At 32.8% G+C, this 21,987-nt stretch overlaps 2 protein-coding genes across 2 annotated transcripts; both read left to right on the forward strand.

The window, feature by feature from the left end:
- The first annotated feature begins 2,334 nt into the window (after positions 1 to 2,334).
- Positions 2,335 to 10,444, forward strand: LOC146533589 (cytosolic beta-glucosidase-like). Its single transcript, XM_085194214.1, has 10 exons — positions 2,335 to 2,460; positions 4,439 to 4,586; positions 5,912 to 6,078; positions 6,637 to 6,894; positions 7,632 to 7,720; positions 7,922 to 8,069; positions 8,244 to 8,407; positions 8,738 to 8,887; positions 9,343 to 9,434; positions 9,791 to 10,444. Exons 2-10 carry the CDS (start codon positions 4,567 to 4,569, stop codon positions 10,032 to 10,034), a joined length of 1,332 nt encoding a protein of 443 aa, XP_085050340.1. The 5' UTR covers positions 2,335 to 2,460; positions 4,439 to 4,566; the 3' UTR covers positions 10,035 to 10,444.
- Positions 10,445 to 14,889: 4,445 nt separating this feature from the next.
- LOC146533590 (myrosinase 1-like) lies at positions 14,890 to 20,804 on the forward strand. The gene is made up of 9 exons (XM_085194213.1): positions 14,890 to 15,025; positions 15,334 to 15,500; positions 16,016 to 16,273; positions 16,659 to 16,747; positions 17,099 to 17,246; positions 17,566 to 17,729; positions 18,769 to 18,918; positions 19,565 to 19,656; positions 20,237 to 20,804. The coding sequence occupies exons 1-9, from the start codon at positions 15,006 to 15,008 to the stop codon at positions 20,475 to 20,477; spliced, it is 1,329 nt and encodes a 442-aa protein (XP_085050339.1). The 5' UTR covers positions 14,890 to 15,005; the 3' UTR covers positions 20,478 to 20,804.
- Positions 20,805 to 21,987: the final 1,183 nt, after the last annotated feature.

Consider the following 21,987-nt stretch of genomic DNA (forward strand, 5'->3'; position numbering starts at 1 on the left):
TTTCTCGAGTGGGGATCGAACCCACAACCAGTCCGTTACAGTCACACTTTGTGACCCTACGCCACGACTGGCCTCAGATACCGACTTTACTGAGATACCGATTTTTATAAAACCAATTGCTTAATTAAGAAAACAACTAACACTCATTACAGCTTAACTCCTATTAGTTTTTAAGGCCGTCGTGGCACAGATTCAACTATAATCGTCGGTCTGGAGTTCCATTTCATTTCCATTAATTTCTCTCGCTTTGATAGCAAGACAAAACACGACGCCTCTCAACACGTACTGTCTTGAAAATTGGATGGTGCGTGGGTGGTACCATGGAGGGAACAGAGTGTCGTAACACTAGTTTTTATATAATTACTCTACTATGCGGTAAAAAACGTCAAGCTACCATAACTCGTACTCTGGCTCCCCCTTTAAAAAAACATTACGTTATATTATTTGTTATTCTTTTTTAATCTAAATTGTCATTAACAAATTTATATAGAGGCAGAATTATGCCTAAGCTGTTTAATCTTGTTAATAAAATTTGTCTTTAATATATTAAAGTGTATGCTTAAGAGGATATTGTAGATAATCAAATGTCGTTGAGGTGAAAATGTCGTACATAAGCGGCCGTCCTGATTAAACAGAACAGCGCGATGATTGTGGATTTGATTCCCGGTCGGGAGAATGAAATTTAAGTTCCCTCGTTCTGGTACCTAAATAAAATACCGAATGTTTCATATATTTTTGCAAATCAGGCACTGCCCTCTTACGCTGCGATATACGACACGTGTTTGGAAGCCTAGATAAGAGGGGCTTGGAATATTATCATACTCAAATATTATACAGTAACAATAATACTTGTCATTCCTTTTTTTAAAAATCATTCAAAAAAGCCTTTAATATTAACAAAAAATTAAAAACATAAAAGAACATCAAAAAAACAAAAGTAAGTAAAAAAATAGTAGTAATGATTTACGTTCTATAAAGATTTATAATAGTAATTATAAAAGCAAATATATTTATGACGCTTGCAAGATATACCTGGAAAAAAGTTGACAGATACAATAAGAAAAAACACGAATTATATTATTGGTTTAGGACTTTAGGGTCCGTTTTTATAAATCGCTCTCAAGTCTGAGATCGATCTTGAGGTGCCGTTTTCATTCATAAATTACATATCTATGAACGAAAACGGCATCTTAAGATCGATCACAGATTTGAGAGCTATTTATAAAAAAGAGCCTAAGTTCATACTTTTTTAGGACAGTCGTGGCGTAGGGATACAAGCGTACCACTATAAATGCGGTAGGTCAAGTTTCGAATCCCACTCGAGGGAACCTATAAAATTATTTTAAGCTTAGCTCAAACTCAAGCTTTTAGATCCAAGCTTTTGTAACTACCATACCATAACCAATAATAATATTCATAAGAACCCATTACACAAAAGACCGTGCAAACTGGAGTAGGTTGAGTAGGAAGGCAGACCCTGGCAATAGCCGGGATTAATGCCATAAGAACCTATTACTGGACAAAAAACACTATTAATAAACGAAGTTAAACCATATTAGAAGGTCACAGTTTCGTCAAATCTCATGTTGTATTAAATGAATCGTTACAATTGTTATTAACGGCCGTGTAAGTGATTGAAAACATCAAGATTGAAAATGCGAATTTAGGAATTACCTGGAGCACTCATTTGGAGCATAAACTGTATATTTATCAATGAGAACGGCCTCTCAAGAACGATCTCTATTTATAAATACGGGTCTAGAATGTGTCATGACATGACATGTGTCATATACAACACTTGGGTTTTTTTTCCATTTTACCAAGTTTTAAGGATAATCATAAAAAAATAAGCACTTATTCCTTGACTCACTTCGTTAATATAAAGATATCGTTCATATTGTGATTAATATCAACGACCTTTCTATAACGGTTGTTTATTCCTATAATAATCGAGTATTGTCTATAATTTTGTGGATTTATACACAAATTAATGTATTTTTTTATTTATTAATTAATTTATTTTTTTATACTTAGATATTGTTGGTATACTTAGTTACGTAACGGAACCTAAGGCCGTTGTTTGTGGAGGGAAATCTGAAAATGAATGATTATTGGTTAAATAAACATCGTCACTAATATAAAAATCCACGAGATAATACTCGTATGTATTTATGCTACAGCAAATGTTTTTTTTTCCATCTTTACGCCCTACCCCGTATAATGCACGGTAGGCAGAGGAAGCCTCGAGTCTTTCTAAAGCTCGAGCAGGCTCGAGTCTTTCTAAATAAATCTATTAAATATTTATTGTACGTATTACGATTGTTCTCAGCTTGGTAATACCAGTTTTATTGAGTGAAGCTATTGCACAAAGCCCTGCTTCGAAACTACAATTTCCGCCGAGTTTTAAATTTGGGGCAGCGACATCGTCGTACCAGGTAGAAGGAGCCTGGAATGAAGACGGTAAGGCAAAGTTAAAAAGTAATTTATTTTTTATTTTCACTCTGTATCCTTTTATAGTTCACGACAAGCTTACATGAGATTACTAATGTCAAAATACTGCTTTCTTCAGTATCTGCCCGATATTGGTTGTAGGGCGGTGCAATCCAACTTTTCACATCATCTAGAAGAGTTTGTTCAACACAAAGAAATAATTCATATGGTAGATGGTGAAGCCGTCGTGACAGATTATAGTAGCTATGGTTATGGATTCGATTTCCAGCCGAAGAAATTTATATGAAACTAGTGACCCCCTGTGCGACTTCGCCCGCTTTTACTACTGAATTATTCATATAATGTATGTTTGCAAAGCACTTAAGATAATGTGAAAATTAATTAAACTCTAATACAACCCGCATTTTCGTAGTTTCAATAAGGATTTTCCAATTGTTTTACACAGCAAGGATTTTTTAGTAGGTACCGTAATTTTAAATCTGTGCTACTAATCTTTTCAAGTACTTATTAAAATATTTTTAAATGACTTTAGATAGTTAAATGACCATTTTTAAACGGAAGAAATTATAAACAAAAACCTACTAATAACTACTATAAAAAATATGAAACCAAATATATCGCGCTGATCCAATACGTGCAAACGCATCTAAATCTTCGTTGCAATGCCTATATAGCGGGCGGGTTTTTTTTCGAGCTTGTGGTTAATGCTGAAGAGGGTATTCTGTCCCTGATGAAAAGCAAGCACTATTTGGCTGCCTGTGAGGAAAATTAAAGAGAATGCATTGGCCGGGAATCGAACCCGGACCGCCCGCGTGGCAGGCGAGCATTCTACCACTGAACCACCGATGACTGCTCATGACGCGCTTGTATAAGCAAAACGTCGCGGGGCGCGTTTCGCAGCAAGGATGTTTTGATATTGTAACAACTTCTAAAGTACTTATTAAAATGAAAAAAAAAAACAGTAAAAGACAGTTTTGATCTACATTAAATGGCCAACATAATTAATATAATTATTTATATGCTGAGAGTAAGGGATAAGTGAAACATAGCTGATGTGTCAACGGCGGGATGTGTCAACAATTAAATGCGCTTTTCTCTAAAACTATTCGCATTTTCGAAATAGTGTAAAAAGCAAATTTTGTCTTTTAACGTAGAAAATTCATAAAGTATTTTAAAGCATAAGGATTAATACCATTATGGAAAAATATCCCTCACAATTAAAAATATATTGAAATTATTATTTTTAGACAGAAATATGATCACTACACGTTATTCTTAAAAGATAAAAGTATGCTGTCGCGGACTTTTTTGTAGATCTCATTAAGAGGAACAATACTTCAGTACATTATTTTCATATAGTACTTACCATTAAAGCAGCGCATGCGCGAAAGTGTCTCAACGGGTAGAACTTTATACACATTTATCGTATTTATGTTAATTTACATAAGAATGTACAAATAATAAACTATATATAAACCTTCTCTGAGAAATACTCGACTTAATGGTGAAAACCGCATAAAAATCCGTTGGGTGGTTAAGAAGAAGAAGAGTTAGAAAGTTCAGACAGACACGAAAAGCGACTTTGTTTTATAAGATATAGGATTTGAAATCAAAAAAATTGGAATTTTTTAGTTCTTCTCTGGTGGAAGACAAAGCTTGATGTCGATTTTCACTATTCAATATGAAGGGGGAACAGAGTGTCTTAACATTAAGTTTCCTCTGCCTACCTTATTTTGTCCGGGGACGGTGTAGCCATACAAAATAATGATGCTTTATAGGTACATATAAAATGCAAGGATAGACAGAGTGCAATGTAGTTTTGGACATACCGTAATCCATTTTCCATACATTGAATAGATATTGGCTGGTGGAAACCAATATTCTACATCTACATCAGACGCTGTTCCATTGCGTCGCGACGTCCCCAAATATTAAAATGTAACTAAAATTATTTTGCAATTTTAATCATAAAGGTGTATTTTTATAGGTAAAGGTGAAAATATTTGGGATAGATTTGTCCATGAACATCCAGATAAGATAAAAGGCGGAGCTACTGGGGACGTAGCAGCGGATTCGTATCACCGATGGCAAGATGACATAGATGCAGCTGTCGACATGGGACTTCAGTTTTACAGGTTAGACGCCATTTTTTTATTAATTTCCTCGGAAGGGATGACATTGAGGAATTTAGAAAGATAATAATAATAATCTAATAATATATAATATACTTGGAATCTACTATTTAGGTACCCTGTTTACCACAGTGAGAAAATTCAATTAATTCTATTCCCCTGAATTCTGATTAAAGTCAAAACCAGTTTTGCAGTCAACCGCTCTCCCAGTACGCCATAATAATCTTCATAGCTTCAATTCTTCATGCTGTATCCCGCTCATAGTGATATAGGCAGAGGAAACATTAAGAACCTAGGAACCTAGTGTCAAGGCACTCCGTTCTCCATTGAGACACTTCCGTTCCGCGCTTTCCACTGCATTTTTGTGGCATTGCGTGTAAAGTATTAATAACATAAATAGATATAATTAAATTAACCATCTAAATGTAAATTATTTAGGACAAGGCTCGTGCGGAAAAATACTTCCTACGTCATAATAATAGAATTATTGTGATGATTATAGTGTGGCTTTATATTAAACAAATATTTCATATTTAAGTCGTGAAATCCACTGAATTTATTAAAATTTACCTTACTTATAACTTGAGGCCAGTCGTGGCTAAACGTGACTCGTAAACATGATGGTGACGGCTTCGATTCTCACTCGAGGAAATAAAACATTTAATATTTTTATTTTCTCGCTCTGGTAACAGCAAACGTGAGTGTCTTAATGAGAACGGAGTGTTTTAACACTAGATTCCCTCTGCTTACCTTGTTATGTGCGGGATACAATATGAAGCTAAAATAAGAAATGTCAAACCTACAATATATAAGAAGAAAAAGAAGATATAAAAAACCAAACTAGTAATCACCCGCAACTTTGCTTGCGTGGATTTTAAAATGTAAAATGATCCCGCTCGTTTGAGCTTATATTTGTTATTATAAAAAGTTTCATTTAAGAAATCAGAGATCTAAGCTTCCACGCCCATATGATAGTCAGAGAAAACTTAAGTCAAGACGCTTTGTCCTTCGTCCTAGCTATCGAGTGGCAAAAAAACATCAAAATAGAATAGATATATTGCACACACAAAACAAAGAAATATATAACATGAAAAATATAAATAAAAAAGAAGAACACGTATGCAAAGGCGGCCTTATTGCTTTAAGCATCTACCAGACAATCCTAGAAACATTACGGATTAATTGTAATGAGAACAGAACAGAACTATCATCGTATTTACAGTCTGATACTGCCACATTTTTTGGGGTATTACCAGACTGGGGCATCATTTTCTGTCAAAGATCTCGAAGGAGAATAAAATGTATAATGTAATTTCCTTTTGTTTCAGATTCTCAATAAATTGGGCAAGAATTCTTCCTAATGGCTTTTCAAATAAAATCAACAAAGCTGGTGTAGAATACTATAACAAGTTGATAAACGGCTTACTTGCTAAAGGCATCGAGCCTATTGTGACTCTCTACCATTGGGAACTACCGGTGGCGATACAGGATATGGGTAAAATATATTTTTGCATGATGAATTTCAATAAATTTGCCTGACTGTAAACGCGTCTGTAGTGGGTGCAATTCCCACTCAGTGGAATCAATTGTTTTCGTTACCTCATTCTGGTAACAAAACAAAGATTCGCCAGCTCACTCGAAAATTGGGCGGTGTGAGGAGAATAGAGTATCTTAGCACTAGGTTTTCTCTTCCTTCACTGGTTTATGCGGTTACAGCATGTTCATTAACATATTATATTCTTTAGAGTAAAGGTATTGAACACTATGGTCACCATAAATAAAAGTTGAACTTTCTAATCGTACTTATTTAATCTTTGCTATCTATATCGTTAGTTAGTTAGTTTGGTTGAACGCACTAGTCTCACAAAGTACAAACTGCTGGTTCAAATCGAGAACTATTTTTGTGTGACATAAGGAACGTGGAACGGAAGTGTCTTAGTGGAAACGGAATATATTAACACTAGGTCCCCAGGTTACCTATTCTATATGTGGGATACAGCGTGGAGCTAAAAAAAGGCTTACTTACAAAGATTAAGACTTATTATATTTCCAGGTGGCTGGACGAACCCAAACATAGTCGATTGGTTTGGAGACTACGCTGACATTGTATTCTCTCTTTACGCTGATAGAGTAAAAACATGGCTAACTATCAACGAAGCCATATCAGTGTGCGATTTTATATACAACAGTGGGAAGTTTGCTCCGGGGATATTAGAGCCGATATTTGCACCGTATCTATGCAACAAGTACATTTTATTGGCACACGCTAGAGCATATAAGATCTATTACAATAAATATTCATTTAATAAAGGTATGTTAATATACGTTTATATACATCATTAATAAGTATAACATAGATAGAGATAGAGAGATAGAGGGGGAGTCTAAACCAGACCTTCCTTACTTTATAAAATCTGAAAGTTCCAGATAGCTTTAAACCATAGTAAATTACAGACACCTACAAACATATTATAGCAAAACTACAATAAGAACCATTTAGTGATAAATTTTTTGTAACTTATGTTAACAAAGCCGGTGATTGCTTCTAATAGGTTCGAAGGCGCTTATATCTTTTAAGTTACCCAGACACACCATGCCAAATTCTGGAGGCATTGCGTGTTGAGGGGCAGAACTCAACGCCGTTCTTCTTGCCTCGTCACCAGAGCGAAGAAATGGAAATATAAACGTAAATAAATATTTCACATCCTCGAGTGGGAATCGAACCCACCGACCGAACCGACGCATTACAGTCACACCCTTGTGCACTACGACGGCTTACAAACTTATATTTATAGTTAATTTCCTACAAAAGAATCCTACATTTTCTCTGGTAACGAGGCAAAACGCGGTGTTGAATTAATATAAGATTAATAAATGTAAATAATTTAAAAATATTTTATATGAAATAAGCTCATGTTATGGTAAGTGAATATTTAAATATGTAAACGTTATAAAAAAAAATATATATTAACAATGTATGTACAGTGTTAGCCGATTTTAAATTAGAAAAACAAAACGTTTGAACGAAGATTGTAATTCGTATTCTAGGTATGGTCTCACTAGCGAACAATATTTTGTGGGTTGAACCGGCTTCTCCAAAATATAAAGAGTTGGCAGAATTAGGACGCCAACATTCGGTATTTATTCATTTTCTTATAACTCTACTTTAAGTTACGCCATTCAATTTGCAACATCCCAAAGTCTGGCGGAAAGGTGATTTACATCCAGCAGGGTAGGCAGAGAGAATCTATTGTTAAGACACTCCATTCGACATTTCGAATTCGACAGAAATATTAGAAAATGAATTACAAAACCAATAATATATTCCATATTGACAGGCTGGCAGATATTGTCATCCTGTAATGACTAAACAAGGAGGATGGCCCAAATCTATTGAGGATCATATGCGCAAAATAAGCTTTGAAGCTGGATATAACAGATCCAGGCTACCAGAATTTACCCAAGATGAAATTGAATATATGAGAGGTATTTATTAAAAGTAATAACATTATTTTATGAATAAGACCATTATAGTAGAATTCCCATTTAAATTCATTTAATTTTCCCGTTTTGGGTTCGATAAAGCGTAAAACAGAAATAAAAATTGCTAAGGTAACAAGTATTAATCCCTTGACATATTGCTTTATTTATTTTATTAAGGTACAGCAGACTTCCTAGGCTTAAACTACTATACGACAAATATGATAAGGCCTGCTAAGCCTGGAGAAAATATTGGGTACTGGTTTATAAGCGGCTCACCAGAACTGAATGCTGTTTTGGAAAAACCGCCAGGATCTTATTTTGGTTCTTCACCTGTGTTGCCTGTAAGTATGTCTTGATATATTCATATTTTATTTATTTATATGCACTACAAATTAAAATAATATTGATTCTACAGATATAAGGTCAACTTGCATTGGAATCGTCGATAGAATCTTGATATTTTTTATCATCATTCACTCTCATTTTTTTCTATGATTATACAAATAATAATCTTTCAAGCAATATAAAACAACAAAACTAAAGATTTAGCGAATTCCATTGAATTGGCTAAATCTTAAACGGTTTCATTAAGCCTTCTTATAAAATAACTCAAGTAGCAATTTTGCCTTTAATTATATATTTCATCAGATTTAATTATTATATTTCTACAGATTTTCGCGAAAGGTCTACGTACTCAGTTGAAATGGCTGCATAAAGAATACAACTTGCCTATTCTGATTACCGAAAATGGTTATTCTTCTGTCGGCTACGAACTCAATGACCGTGGACGGGTTAAATTTCTGCGAGAACATCTGGAACAGGTATCTTATTCTTTTCTATTTAATAGTTTTTAAATGAGTAATGTTATGAGTAAATATTTTATTCCTTTTTTTTCAGCTTTACACTGTATCACACATGTAGTAGGGTAGGTTTAAATAACCTAATGTTAATTAATATACGCTCTTGTTTCCCGAGATTTTGCATATAAAGTGGTGGAAATCAAGGCCGCGCTGAGTAGAACGAGGAAGCCTAGGTCTTCTATGGATGATCCTTTTCATTTTTAAAACCTGACGCATCTAAAGAGATGAGCTCCAAAGTGCACCCACTTTTCATATTTTTTGCCCAATTTCAAGATATTGCGTGTATAGAGATGAAAATCTAGACATACGTTCTATGTAATGTACACTCATCTAATACCCTCATCTGCCTCGATGGCCTCATTTTAAAAGACTAATTAGAATATCTAATATGCTAAACAGAATATATGCTTTTACAGATAGCTCTCTCGATAAGATATGATGGTGTTAACGTAATCGGTTACACAGTATGGACGCTAATAGACAACTTTGAATGGTCAGATGGTTACAAGTAAGAAAATGTTATACTATATTGGTACTCATAATTGGAATAAGTAGATGATGGAACAAAATGTCTTGGGGAGGCAGAGTTAGAACAACTCTGACCCTGGCTTGGCTTAAGATAAGCTGTATTTTCCAATTTTCTTTAAAGAATCAAATTTAAAAAAATATATACTCGTACGTATATCTATATACCCAATTAGATTTATTCATAATGTATTCGTTCAGGTGCAATTATTTTCTTAGAGAAAGTCCTGGCTGCGACTATAAATAATTATGATTTTTCTATACAATTTTATTTATTTTATTTGATGAGCCTACTATTTAAACGGAGAATGGAATTTTAATCTGACTTAATAATTTTAGAACAAAATTTGGCTTGTACGAGATAGATTTTGAAGATCCCAGGAAAATGAGGATACCCAGAGCATCTGCCCAATTCTATGGATGTGTAGTCAAAAACAGAACACTACGAGGTGCAGAGGATTGTATCCATAAGGGGCTTAATAAAAGACAGAAGAGAATGAGAAAGGATAATGGTGGCCATAAATTAGGAAATGGGGGGCTTTATTTAGTTATACTTTTTATTAAGTATCTTTTAAGTTCATGATAAATGATCTTATTGTCAATTCTTACAAAAATGATTTTTGATGTAATTGTTTGCTTGATTAATGATATATGTATTTATGACTTATTGGAGTCTTTTTTTTTGTTTATTTTCTTTATAATAAAATAAATTATATCATATCACTACAAATAATTATGAATTTTCGAATATAATTAAAACGTTGCAGTTTTGATTAGTAAGTAAAATGCTTGTGACATTTTAGTTTTTCGGGCGACAGTCATACATGATGCATCTATTAGAGTTCTATTTTTCACTATTCTCTTATGAAGCCCTAAAAAAGAAATACTTATAGCTATTTCTTTAAAATATATTTTAAATAAAATATTTCATTTTAGGACTACAGTTATATAAATGATATTTTTTATTTTTATTTTACAGTCTATTTATTTACAACCAAGTTAATTCTAGTCCTATAAAGCTTAAGGTGTTGGTGTCGTAATGTTGTTTAACTATAGAATTGTCGTAATATTCTTTCACTGTTGTGTATTAAAGGAAAATAAACGAGCTATTGTTGTTGTCTGAACAAATATTGTTGTTTTATTTCTTACCAGTCAAAGTCAAATTAATTTTGAAGCCGGTTTACCTTTATGACATTTCTGCCCTTTATTATTATAGCATAATTTTTTACAATATAATTTTTACCATTTTTGTCGATATTTTTCGTCAGCGCAATATTTGTTGTATTAAAACAGACACAAATTATTGATAATTTTAATAAACAATATTAACCTTATGGGACCTTGTCTTATTTATATAAGCACGACGCTAAGTTCCACCACTGATTAGACAATGTCTTTGGCGGAATTGAAAAAACAGACTTGAGACAGATAGATTATCTTAAAAGTAGATTCCCTAATGGCCATCATATTATGAAGGAAAAAAGGTGAAGCTTCTAACTTGTTTCGCGGAAATGACAACCAGAACTTCTGAGCTTCCTCAGGCAAAAGATTTTTGGCTTGTTGTCCTCTGCCTGGCACTTTACAAACCGAGTTGCCAGGCTTAGATTAGAACAATTAGTACTATTAGTGAAAGATTGGATCTTTTATATATTTTTTATAAAGGCAAGTAATAACAACCTATGGTACGCACTATGAAATTTAGTATGTAAGTAGGTTAGTTTGTGTAGAGCACTGAGACACAGCACAGCACAGTAGGTACAGGGAACCTAGTGTAAAAAGTGTAGTGTGTGTAAACGGCGCGCCCGTTCCTAGAGAAAATAGGTTTTCTACCGAATTCTGGAAGCATTGCTTGTTGAGTGGCGGAACTCAACGCCGCGCTTTGCCACGATACCAGAGCGAATAAATGAAAATATAAGTATTAAATAAAAATATTTCATTTCATCGAGTGGGGATGGAAGTAGGTGCCAAATAAAACAAACTTGAAATTCTAGTACATTAGCATATTAGGGTATTAGCTTGACACCGACTTCAAAATTATATATGCATATCTTTTTTATTTAAATAAATCAAAATTATTGCTTTATATTATTATAACAAAAAGACGACAATATAAACTAATTTTATTCGTAGTCAAAACAATTTTTTATTAATATTCATTTCCTTTTTGTAACATTTTGTTTTTAAGACGTTAAATTTTAGTTTACTTATTTATTTTTTACATTTGGTTTATTCAATATGTTATTTATATAATATTTGTTTTATATTTTTATTTTAAGGCTTTATTTAACTATACATGAGATTTTTATTTTTTTATTTTCCTTTATCTTAAAGTTTTATTGTACCTTACGAACAGCGGTATTTGTCACCTACACATAATTACTCGTACCTTAGGTATTTCAATCTTATGTTCTAAAAAATCAGCTTCACGCTGTATAAGGGTGTGTGTGTACCTAGTGCTGAGACACTCCGGTCCCCACTTTCTGTCGAAGTGTTGAGGCATTGTGTGTTGAATGGCAGAATTCAACGCCGCGCTTTGCCTCAACACCAGAGCGAAGAAAAGGAAATATAAATTTAAATAAATATTTCGTCTCCTCGAGTGGAAATCGAACCTACAACCAGCCAGTGTTTTACAGTCATGCTTTGTGCCCCTGAGCCACGACTGGCCTTAATATAATAATGGCCTCAATGGATATATTCTTAATTTTTTGCGAATATTCTTTTATTGTATCTCAAACAATTTCTGCAGCTCATGTGATGAAAAACATTTTATGGCAATATTTTACACTTCTTGGGTTACATTATTGAAGTTTTAGTAGGGATCCCTAAATTTTTCTAGTAAGAAATAAATACAGCCTATGATACTCAGTGCTAATGTAGCATTCTGTATGAAAGAGAATTTCGAAATGGATCCAGTAGTTTTTCATTTTATTCATTACAAACTTACACACATACATACATACAACTCTTTTCTTTTTCTTATGTAAGTATAGATAGATATAGATTCTGTGTAAGTACCTTAATTATATAAATTAATAATATAATTCGAGCGGAAACTGTAGTACGAAATGGCTTGACACTAACATGGAAACATTCTTACCAGACGTTTTATCGATTAGCATATTTAAGATTTTAGCAGTGACACAACTGTTAAAGTAACAATGCACTTATAAAACGAACGAGACAGTGTCTCAATAGTAACAATGTATTCGTTCAAAGCAGTCGTTTTTGGGTAAGTGTGTTCAACAGTTTAAATTTAATTAAATCTTTTAAAATAAATAGTAAATTTACTGCTTTTAAAATCACAGTCAACCTATCTGCTTTTAGGGTATGTGAAAAATATGTTTTTTTTATATAAGAAAGCTAAATATCAGGGTTTTAGTTGCAACCTCATTACTTTTGCCATGGTTACTCTGGTCTTGAAAGCCCTGAATTTAATTGAGTTGACGATAATAATATAAATATTTTTTTATGGATATTTTATTATATGACAAAATACGAATGTTGTTCTGATCACTATGATTTTGAGGTATTTTTTTAAAGCAGAAAGTATATGTCCATTTATTCCAGGTTTTAAGGGCACTCTATTCAGCAGTTTATTCAGACTACTTTGGCGTGGTAGTGCAAACATTCCTTTTAAAAGTCTATGACATGCTGGTGGCCGTTTATAAATAGCCAAAACCATAATAGAGTAATAACCAAAAGAATATCTCCTCTTCTGTCAGTTTGCACACAACTTCTGCACATTTTCTTCTTCTGCTTAATAACATTTGTTATTTTCTTTTTTTATTGTTATTTACTTCTTTTGTTCTCTTTTGGCACACATTATAATATAATTTGAACTCCCTAGGGCTCATATTACTAATTTTGTTCACTTTCAAGGAACTGAGCATTTCTTTAACTTTTTTAAAAGAGTGTGCCAGTAAATGTGCTTCCTTCGATTTTGGATTTACGACAACATTTAAACTGCATTCTGAAATACAAATAGTTTTGTATAAGATTACAAAAATAAATAAATATTTTTATCTGTATAAATTATTGACACAAATTTTGAATAAATAATATGTCTTATATTTAAGTTTGTGTAACATAATAATATACATCTTCTTTTGTTGTTAGTTTAGGTGTGACTTTAATTTTTGCGAGTTGTTGAACAAAATAATAGTCACCATTGCACACTTTTATTTTTATTAAATAATATTATTAATAAAATATTATTATTGTTGGTTATATAATATAATATATCAATTAAGGTTTGGAGTCTGAAATGGCCGCTCGCATCATAGTATTCAATAATTTTCTTAATTATCGACAGAGACAACCGTGCTGGTTGCTCGCATCGATTTACTTTTGATGATTTCAAAATTACTTATTGTTATAATATATGTATAATAATAATATAATCCCGTTGTACCGTCATGTACAAACATGACGGTACTGATGACAACATCAGAATTTAGCAATATAATTCAACTAATTCCTATATATATGTATATATTTATATTAACATACATAATATTCTTTTCAATTTAAAAAGTCAATTTGTCCCAATGTTTACTTTTTGTTACATAATAGTTGAAACAATTAAAAACTGATTTGCATACTTTACAATTGATAAAACACACAACGGTATATAACTAAATAAGAACATATGGCTTAATTGGCTTGCACTTGGACGGTTACAATTTTTCTAAATTAATCTATTAAATATTTAGAATTTATTATACCTAGATATTATGGTTTCTTTCAGTTTGCTAATACCAATTTTATTAAGTGATGCCTCTCAAAACCCTGCATCTGAGGTACAATTTCCGCCACATTTCAAATTTGGGGCCGCGACATCCGCATATCAGATAGAAGGAGGCTGGAACGCAGATGGTAAGGCAAAATTAAATGAGTAAATTTAGTTTTGGTTTACATGCTGTGTCCTTAATTAACTATCCGCCCGAACTTCAAGACTTAGAGTCTAGGCATTGAGTGTTGGGTGTCGTAACCGAACGCCACACATTAGCTCTAGCAGAGCATGAAGAAAAAAATATAATTAATTTCACCAAATCAACGCTATCCTACTCCTCCACGATGACCAAAAATATTGATAATGACTTACATGTGGTGGTTGTGGTGAGCCGTCGGGCCCAGGATCACAAGCGTTCAGCAGTGAACCCGACGGTCGTGGGAACGATTGCTACTCGGAGGAATGAAATATTTAATATCTTCATTTCGTCGCTATGGCAACGAGACGAAGCGCGGTGATGGCCGGAATGCCAATCGAAACGAAGTGTCTTATTGGGAACGAAATTTGTTCCAGTGTGAAACGAACCCACAACCCTCACAGTCAGACGTTGTGCTATTATACCGCGACAGAATTAAATGCTGAAATGGTATAAAAATGATTTTGCAATTAAAATCACTAAGGCGTATTTTTACAGGCAAAGGTGAAAACATTTGGGATAGATTTGTCCATGAATATCCAGATAAAATAAAAGACAGAGCTACTGGGGATGTAGCAGCGGATTCGTATCACCGATGGCAAGATGACATAGATGCAGCTGTCGACATGGGGCTTCATTTCTACAGGTCCGAATATATTTTTTTATACTTTTTACAGAAATTGCCTTCTGAGATTTAGTGAGATAGAACCTTCGAATTCGGATGTGACTCTGTCGAGGTCAAACCAACGTTTCTGTGGGAATTTTCTCCCTACCGAACAATATTAACTTTAAATGTCGAGTAACTTAGTCTTGATTTCCAGTCATAACGCAAAGATTAACTCCATTAGTAAACCCAGTACCATTGCATTTACATTTTGCCACTGTCGTGTAGAGTCACGATAGAAGGATGTCGAAAAATGGTTAAAATTAATAGTATAATTTATCCTATTCTAGATTCTCAATAAATTGGGCGAGAATTCTTCCTGGTGGGTTTTCAAATACAATCAACAAAGCTGGTGTAGAATACTATAACAAGTTGATAAACGGCTTACTTGCTAAAGGCATCGAGCCTATTGTGACTCTCTACCATTGGGAACTACCGGTGGCGATACAGGATATGGGTAAAATTTATTTTTACATGATAAATTTTGGGGCCAGTCGTGACGCAGGGACACAAAGTGTGTTTGTAAACGCAGCAGTTTGTGGATTCGATTTCTTGAGACTTGAGGAAATAAAATATTTAATATTTTCATTTTCTTCGCTTTTGTGACGAGGCAAAGAACGGCGTTGAGTTCCACCACTCAACATGAAGTGCCTTCGGAATTCGGCGGAAACTGGGGAACGGCGTCTTAACAATAAGTTCCCTCTGTGTGTATCCCTCACATCGTGATGTTAAAAAAATTTAAACTTTAATAAAGCAATCGTGGTTCATGCAAAGCGTCTGAATGTAAACCAGTCGGTTGAGGGATGGATTCCCACACAGAGGAATGAATTATTCCTTGCTTGGTAAGAAAACAAAGTTGTCCCATTCCATTCACTTCTTGAGATGGGAATTTAAAGTTAGTTCTTATTCTTAATCATGAGAGGTTCACACGGTACTCTGCACAGGGTATAAAAAGACCCTTTATATTTTCAGGTGGCTGGACAAACCCACACATAGTCGATTGGTTTGGAGACTACGCTAACATTGTATTCTCTTTTTACGCTGATAGAGTAAAAACATGGCTAACTATCAACGAAGCTATAACAGTATGTGATTTTACTTATAACAATGGGACCTTTGCCCCGGGGATATTAGAGCCGATACATGCACCGTTTCTTTGCAACAAGTACATTTTACTGGCACACGCTAGAGCATATAAGATCTATCACAATAAATATTCATTTGGGAAAGGTAAGTTAGAATACGTCTATCTTTGTGTATAATTAGTAAGTATATAAGACTAAAATAATTATGTAAAAAGACTAGCAGACAAAACACAAGCGAAACTCTCACACCTTATATAACTAGAACTGTAATTAAGATGCTTCTGTGTAAAATTAATTGTAATTAAAAAGTAAAAATTCTAGACTTAAGTCACTTTAACTTTTTTCATTACGTTTTAATTAAAATATATATTTTTCCCGACTGCTAAGGAAGGGTTATGTGAATTTTAAAATGTAGTAAAGTAAAATAATAATAAGATGAAAAAATAGCACAGACTACATAATTATGTAGAATGTAAGGAGATTTTAAATAAGAAAAGGCGTTTGAACAAAGATTCTAATTCCAATTTCAGGTATGATCTCACTAGCGAACAATATGTTTTGGGTGGAACCAGCTTCTCCAGAATATGAAGAGTTAGCAGAATTAGCACGCCAACATTCGGTATTAAATATATTTTTTAAATTCTTAATTCTAATTCTATTGCACATAATTTTATACATAAAAAATGTATAATAAAGGAGCTTAACGCTAAAAAATCTATTGTAACTTTGATTGTCACACTAGCAGTATCTCGAAGATCACAAATACATCACCGTTGCACCAAATGAGCAATATATGAGCAATAGGTTAAGATAACAATTTAAGAATAATAAAAAATTTTTTTTTCAACTTTCTGACCAAATTAGAGACGTTGCTAATTAAGTGACGTAACTCAATTCCTCTTACTAGGACTGGGTTATGAAAAAATAAAGGAATGATTTTTGAAAACAATAATATTTTCCATATTTACAGGCTGGTAGATTTTGTCATCCTATAATGTCTAAACAAGGAGGATGGCCCAAATCTATTGAGGATCTTATGCGCAAAATAAGCCTTGAAGCTGGATATAACAGATCCAGGCTACCAGAATTTACCCAAGATGAAATAGAATATATGAAAGGTATTTATTTAAAGCATAATAATACATTATTTTATGAATAAAGTCATTGAGAGGCAGTAGAACTGAATGTGATTGCAAACGCAATCTATAGATTCAATTAAATAAATTTCATTTTCCCGCTCTGACAGACATGGTGTGGCGTTGAATTTTACTAGTCAACACGCAGTGTCTTAAAATTTAGCCGGAAAGTAGAAAAATGAGTATCTTAAGACCTCCTCTTTCGTCCTCTGCCTACCCTGATGTATGTGCGATAATGCTTGAAGCTGAAATAAAAATTTATAAGGTAACAAATAATAATCCTTATATATTATATTGTTAGGCACAGCAGATTTCCTAGGCCTCAACTACTATACGACAAATTTAATAAGGGCTGCTAAGGTTGGAGAAAAAATTGGCGTCTGGTTCCTAAACGGTTCACAAGAACTGAACGCTGTGTTAGAACGTCCTCCAGGATCTTATTTTGGTTCTTCAACAGTGTTGCCTGTAAGTATGTATGTCTTCATATATTCATATTCCATCAAAAACATAAATGTAAAATGAAAGCCAAGTTCAGTAATAAAACATATGCCTTCAACGATAAAAGACGGTGCTCATTGATTTCCACTCAGGCTTTAATATTTTAACTTGCTGACAAACATTGAAGAACAAGGTGTCAACAAAGAGTTTAGCCGGATAACCACTTTTTTTCGTTTCTTATCTTTATAGTAAAGGACCAACTTATTTATAAAATTGGATTTGACTCCTTGAGTATATAAAAATACTACCACTATTAGAGTGAAAAATGGCATCTGCAGATTGCGGTACCTGCAGATGCTTCGTCAATTTCAATCGACATCATAGTATTTAATGGGTTATATAATTGATGATTTTCCTATTTATTTATATTTTACGTTATAATTATAATATTTTGATAACACTACGATGATAGATTTCTTAGAAGTCTGTTGCCTGTCGTTTGTTCCCATAATACCCAGCAAATATAAATATATATTTTTTACAATTAACAATTTTTTAATAATTCTGAAAAAAAAAACAGTTAAAAGAATGAGTTTATGAATAGCCAAGTTGAATTCAAATTTTATAAAAATATCTTCAATAGACATTAGACTACCAAGAAAATAAACTTTAACATTAAGAGTTGTTACTTCCATAATCCCTTTATTGTAAGGGATTACAGACAGAAAATTAGTATATGCCATCAGTTTTAGTTATTGTTTTGAGGAGTATAAATACCAAATATAATGAATGAGTTGAATATAAAGTCTCGTCTCCTTAGCATCCTCGCGATGCATCCACAAACCCACAACCTTCGCTTTTACCTATGCCAAAAGGACCTCTATTAAGACATATTGAACGTAATTCAAATATATTCATTCCATTCATTCAGTCAGACGTTTACCCCATAGAGCAATTTTACCCCAGGTTATATCTATCTAACCAGTTATGTAGGAAAATGCGTGAAGCTGCTTTTGCTTTTATTATACTGGTTAAAGTATATCAATCTTTTTTTTTATTATGTCAGGTTTTCGCAGAAGGTCTACGTCCTCTGTTGAAATGGCTACAGAATGAGTACAATTTGCCTATTCTGATCACCGAAAATGGTTTTTCTACTGCCGGCTCCGAACTCAACGACTGTGGGCGGGTTAAATTTTTGCGAGAACACTTGGAACAGGTTTGTCTTTAATAAATTTTGAAGGTAGCAATTTAACGAGTCAATTTTTACTTTATTATTATTTTTAGCTTTACGGCTGTATCATGCGTGTAGCAAGAGAGGCTTAAAGAACCCAATGTTCATATATTCGCTTGTTCTCCGAGACGTTGCATATTGAGTGGCGTAAATTAACCCCGTGCTGAGCAGAATGAGAAAATCTAAATAATTTACTACAGCCGTCACGTTTACAGTCAAACGCTTTGCAAATGAACCACGATACCGTCTTTTTAGTACTAATCTTTCGATGAATATCTTTTAATTAATATCGACTTATATTTTTTTATGTTTATATATTTCCTGAATTTTGAGTGTAGAGCAAATAGGGTTTTTACCTAGACTTAGTACGACCAGAAGTTTTTACTGCGCCGTTAAGGAATTTTTTACCTCTAAAAGCCTAACGCATCTCTTGGAACTTGATCAATAAAAAAATATTAATTCATTTTTAAAAATGTATTAATATTTATTCATTATTTTTTTTTATTTTCCAAGTATCTATCGAACCCACAACTATCTCATTTACATTCATCCAATAACCTTATATGTGGCCTCATTTTAAAAGATTAATTAGAATATCTAATATGCTAATAAGAAGACATTTATTTTACAGATAGCTCTCTCAATAGTAAATGATGGTGTTAACGTAATAGGCTACACAGTATGGACGCTCATAGACAACTTTGAATGGATAGATGGTTACGAGTAAGAATATTTTATATTATATTTGTAGATGCATAATTAGAATAAGTAGTTAATGGAATAAAATGTCTAGTAATAATAGTTTATTACTAGTTTAGTAGTCTAAATGACTAATTAAGTATATTTCTGTCTGGTTTTCGACCTGGGTGCAATACTACCACTGCTTTGCTTAAGCTATGTGTTGAAATTCGCCTTGGAATAGGTAACAAGAAGGTCTTAGTTGTGCTTGATTTCTCCTATGCATACAATATTTTTATGGAGCAAATCGTGCAGCTTAAACTTGAACGCAAGTAATACTCAATATACTATAATTGGTTGTCAAATACATATTGCTGAACTAAATTTTCCACTGTACTACTAAATACTCATATTTCTTAAAGTAATTCCATTAAAAACTACGTATGATGATAGATAACACTTTTTCTTGGGATCATCAAATCTCATATTAGCCGTAAAATATTTGCCACGATAGGATCTCTCAAGTAAAAGAATAATTTCCTTGTAATTAAAATAAAAATATTATCATCCACTTCCCTCCTTTTCCAAGTACGAATGGGATTTTATTCTGATTTAATAATTTTAGGACAAAATATGGCTTGTACGAGATTGATTTCGAAGATCCTAGTAAACTGAGGACGCCCAGAGCATCTGCCCAATACTACGGATGTGTAGTTAAAAACAGAACACTACTAGGTGCAGAAGATTGTATCCATAAGGAACATAATAAAAGGCAGAAGAGAATGAGAAAGAATAATAGTGGCCATAAATTAGGAAATGGGGGGCTTTATTTAGTTATACTTTTATTGACGTATCTTTTAAGTTGATGATAAATTATGTAAATCAATTCTTCAAAAATGCTTATTAGTGTCCTTCTCCATTTTTTTTCTTTATAATAAAATATATTTACAGCATATTACATAAGCAACTATGATTTTTTCAAATATTAATAAAATGTTCCAGTTTTATTCATTAAATAAAATACCTGTGACATTTTATCTTTTTGGGTGTACAGACATACATATGAAAAATGTATTAGAGTTCTGTTTTTCACCATTCTCTTACGGAGCCCTAAAAAATACATACTTTTAGCTATTTAGTATAATATTTAGTAACAATAATTATTTAGTAACTATAATTTATTTTACAGTCTATTTATTTACAACTAAGTTAATTCTAGTCTAATTATGAATAAATAAATAAATCGTAATATTCTTTCACTGTTGTGTATCAAATAAAAATAAAAAAGCTATTGTTTTTGTCTGAATATATAGTGTTGTTTTATTTCATACATACGAAGCCAAGTTAATTTTCGGCACCGGTTTACCTCAATAATATTCTACCCTTTATTTTTCGACATTTCAAAAAGCTTCAATGAGAAATCTATTCCATTACTTTATTTATTTATTTGTTACTCATTAATATTGGATAATGAGATTTGAACGAGTGCATGTCAATCACTCGCGACTTCGAGCCCCCATAACTCCTAAACTAAACCATATACTATCAAAATATTATGCAATTCTGTAGAGGACCCAAATAGGTCTAAAATAATTAAAAATAACCATAATGAGCCCTTTAAATTAAATTAATCGCCAACCTGACCCTATAATAATTGCGATTACAGTTAGGTACATTTCCACCACGACGGCCTTGATGGATTTGTTTTGAAGGAAAAAACAACCACGGAAAGGAATCCTGTATTATATATTAATTAATGTTTGTTAAATTGCAAAACTAATTTTTGGTTCTCTTCCTGTTTCCTGTCTCTCAATATACCAAGTACAATACAGTTCTGTTACATAATCAAATAATTTTAAGCTTGACAATATAAACATAATATAAACGCTAATCTCAGGACTTACTGGCTCTAATTTTGTATTTTATAAATTTAAAACCAAGTTCTTTTATAATCAGAAAACTGGCGAGCAGCACCGTGTGTTATTTTACACGAACCATTTGAAGCCACTTTTTACCGTTTCGTAATGTATTTACAATAGAATCTGAATAGAATAGAATAGAATTTGAATACATTCATTAATATCGATGTAAATTAATTTGAAAACTAGACAAGTCAGATATTACACATAAATAAAGTCTCCAAGTTGTAAGAAGAATGGGCATTTTCAGTTGTTATAAAATATTTTATATTGTTAAAAATAAATTTCAGGACTGACCATTGAACTTGGCATACATTTACATCTCACTTCTTTTATCGCGGAAAGCATATGTTTTATTACTGAACTTGGCTTTCATTTTACATTTATGTTTTTGATGGGATTATATAATATACTATAGACCGTCGTGGTGCAGCGGCACAAGGGCGTGATTGTAACG

Source organism: Heliconius melpomene, chromosome 12 (genome assembly GCF_056956725.1).
Source record: "Heliconius melpomene rosina isolate 202511_hmr_F chromosome 12, ASM5695672v1, whole genome shotgun sequence".
NCBI lineage: Eukaryota > Metazoa > Arthropoda > Insecta > Lepidoptera > Nymphalidae > Heliconius > Heliconius melpomene.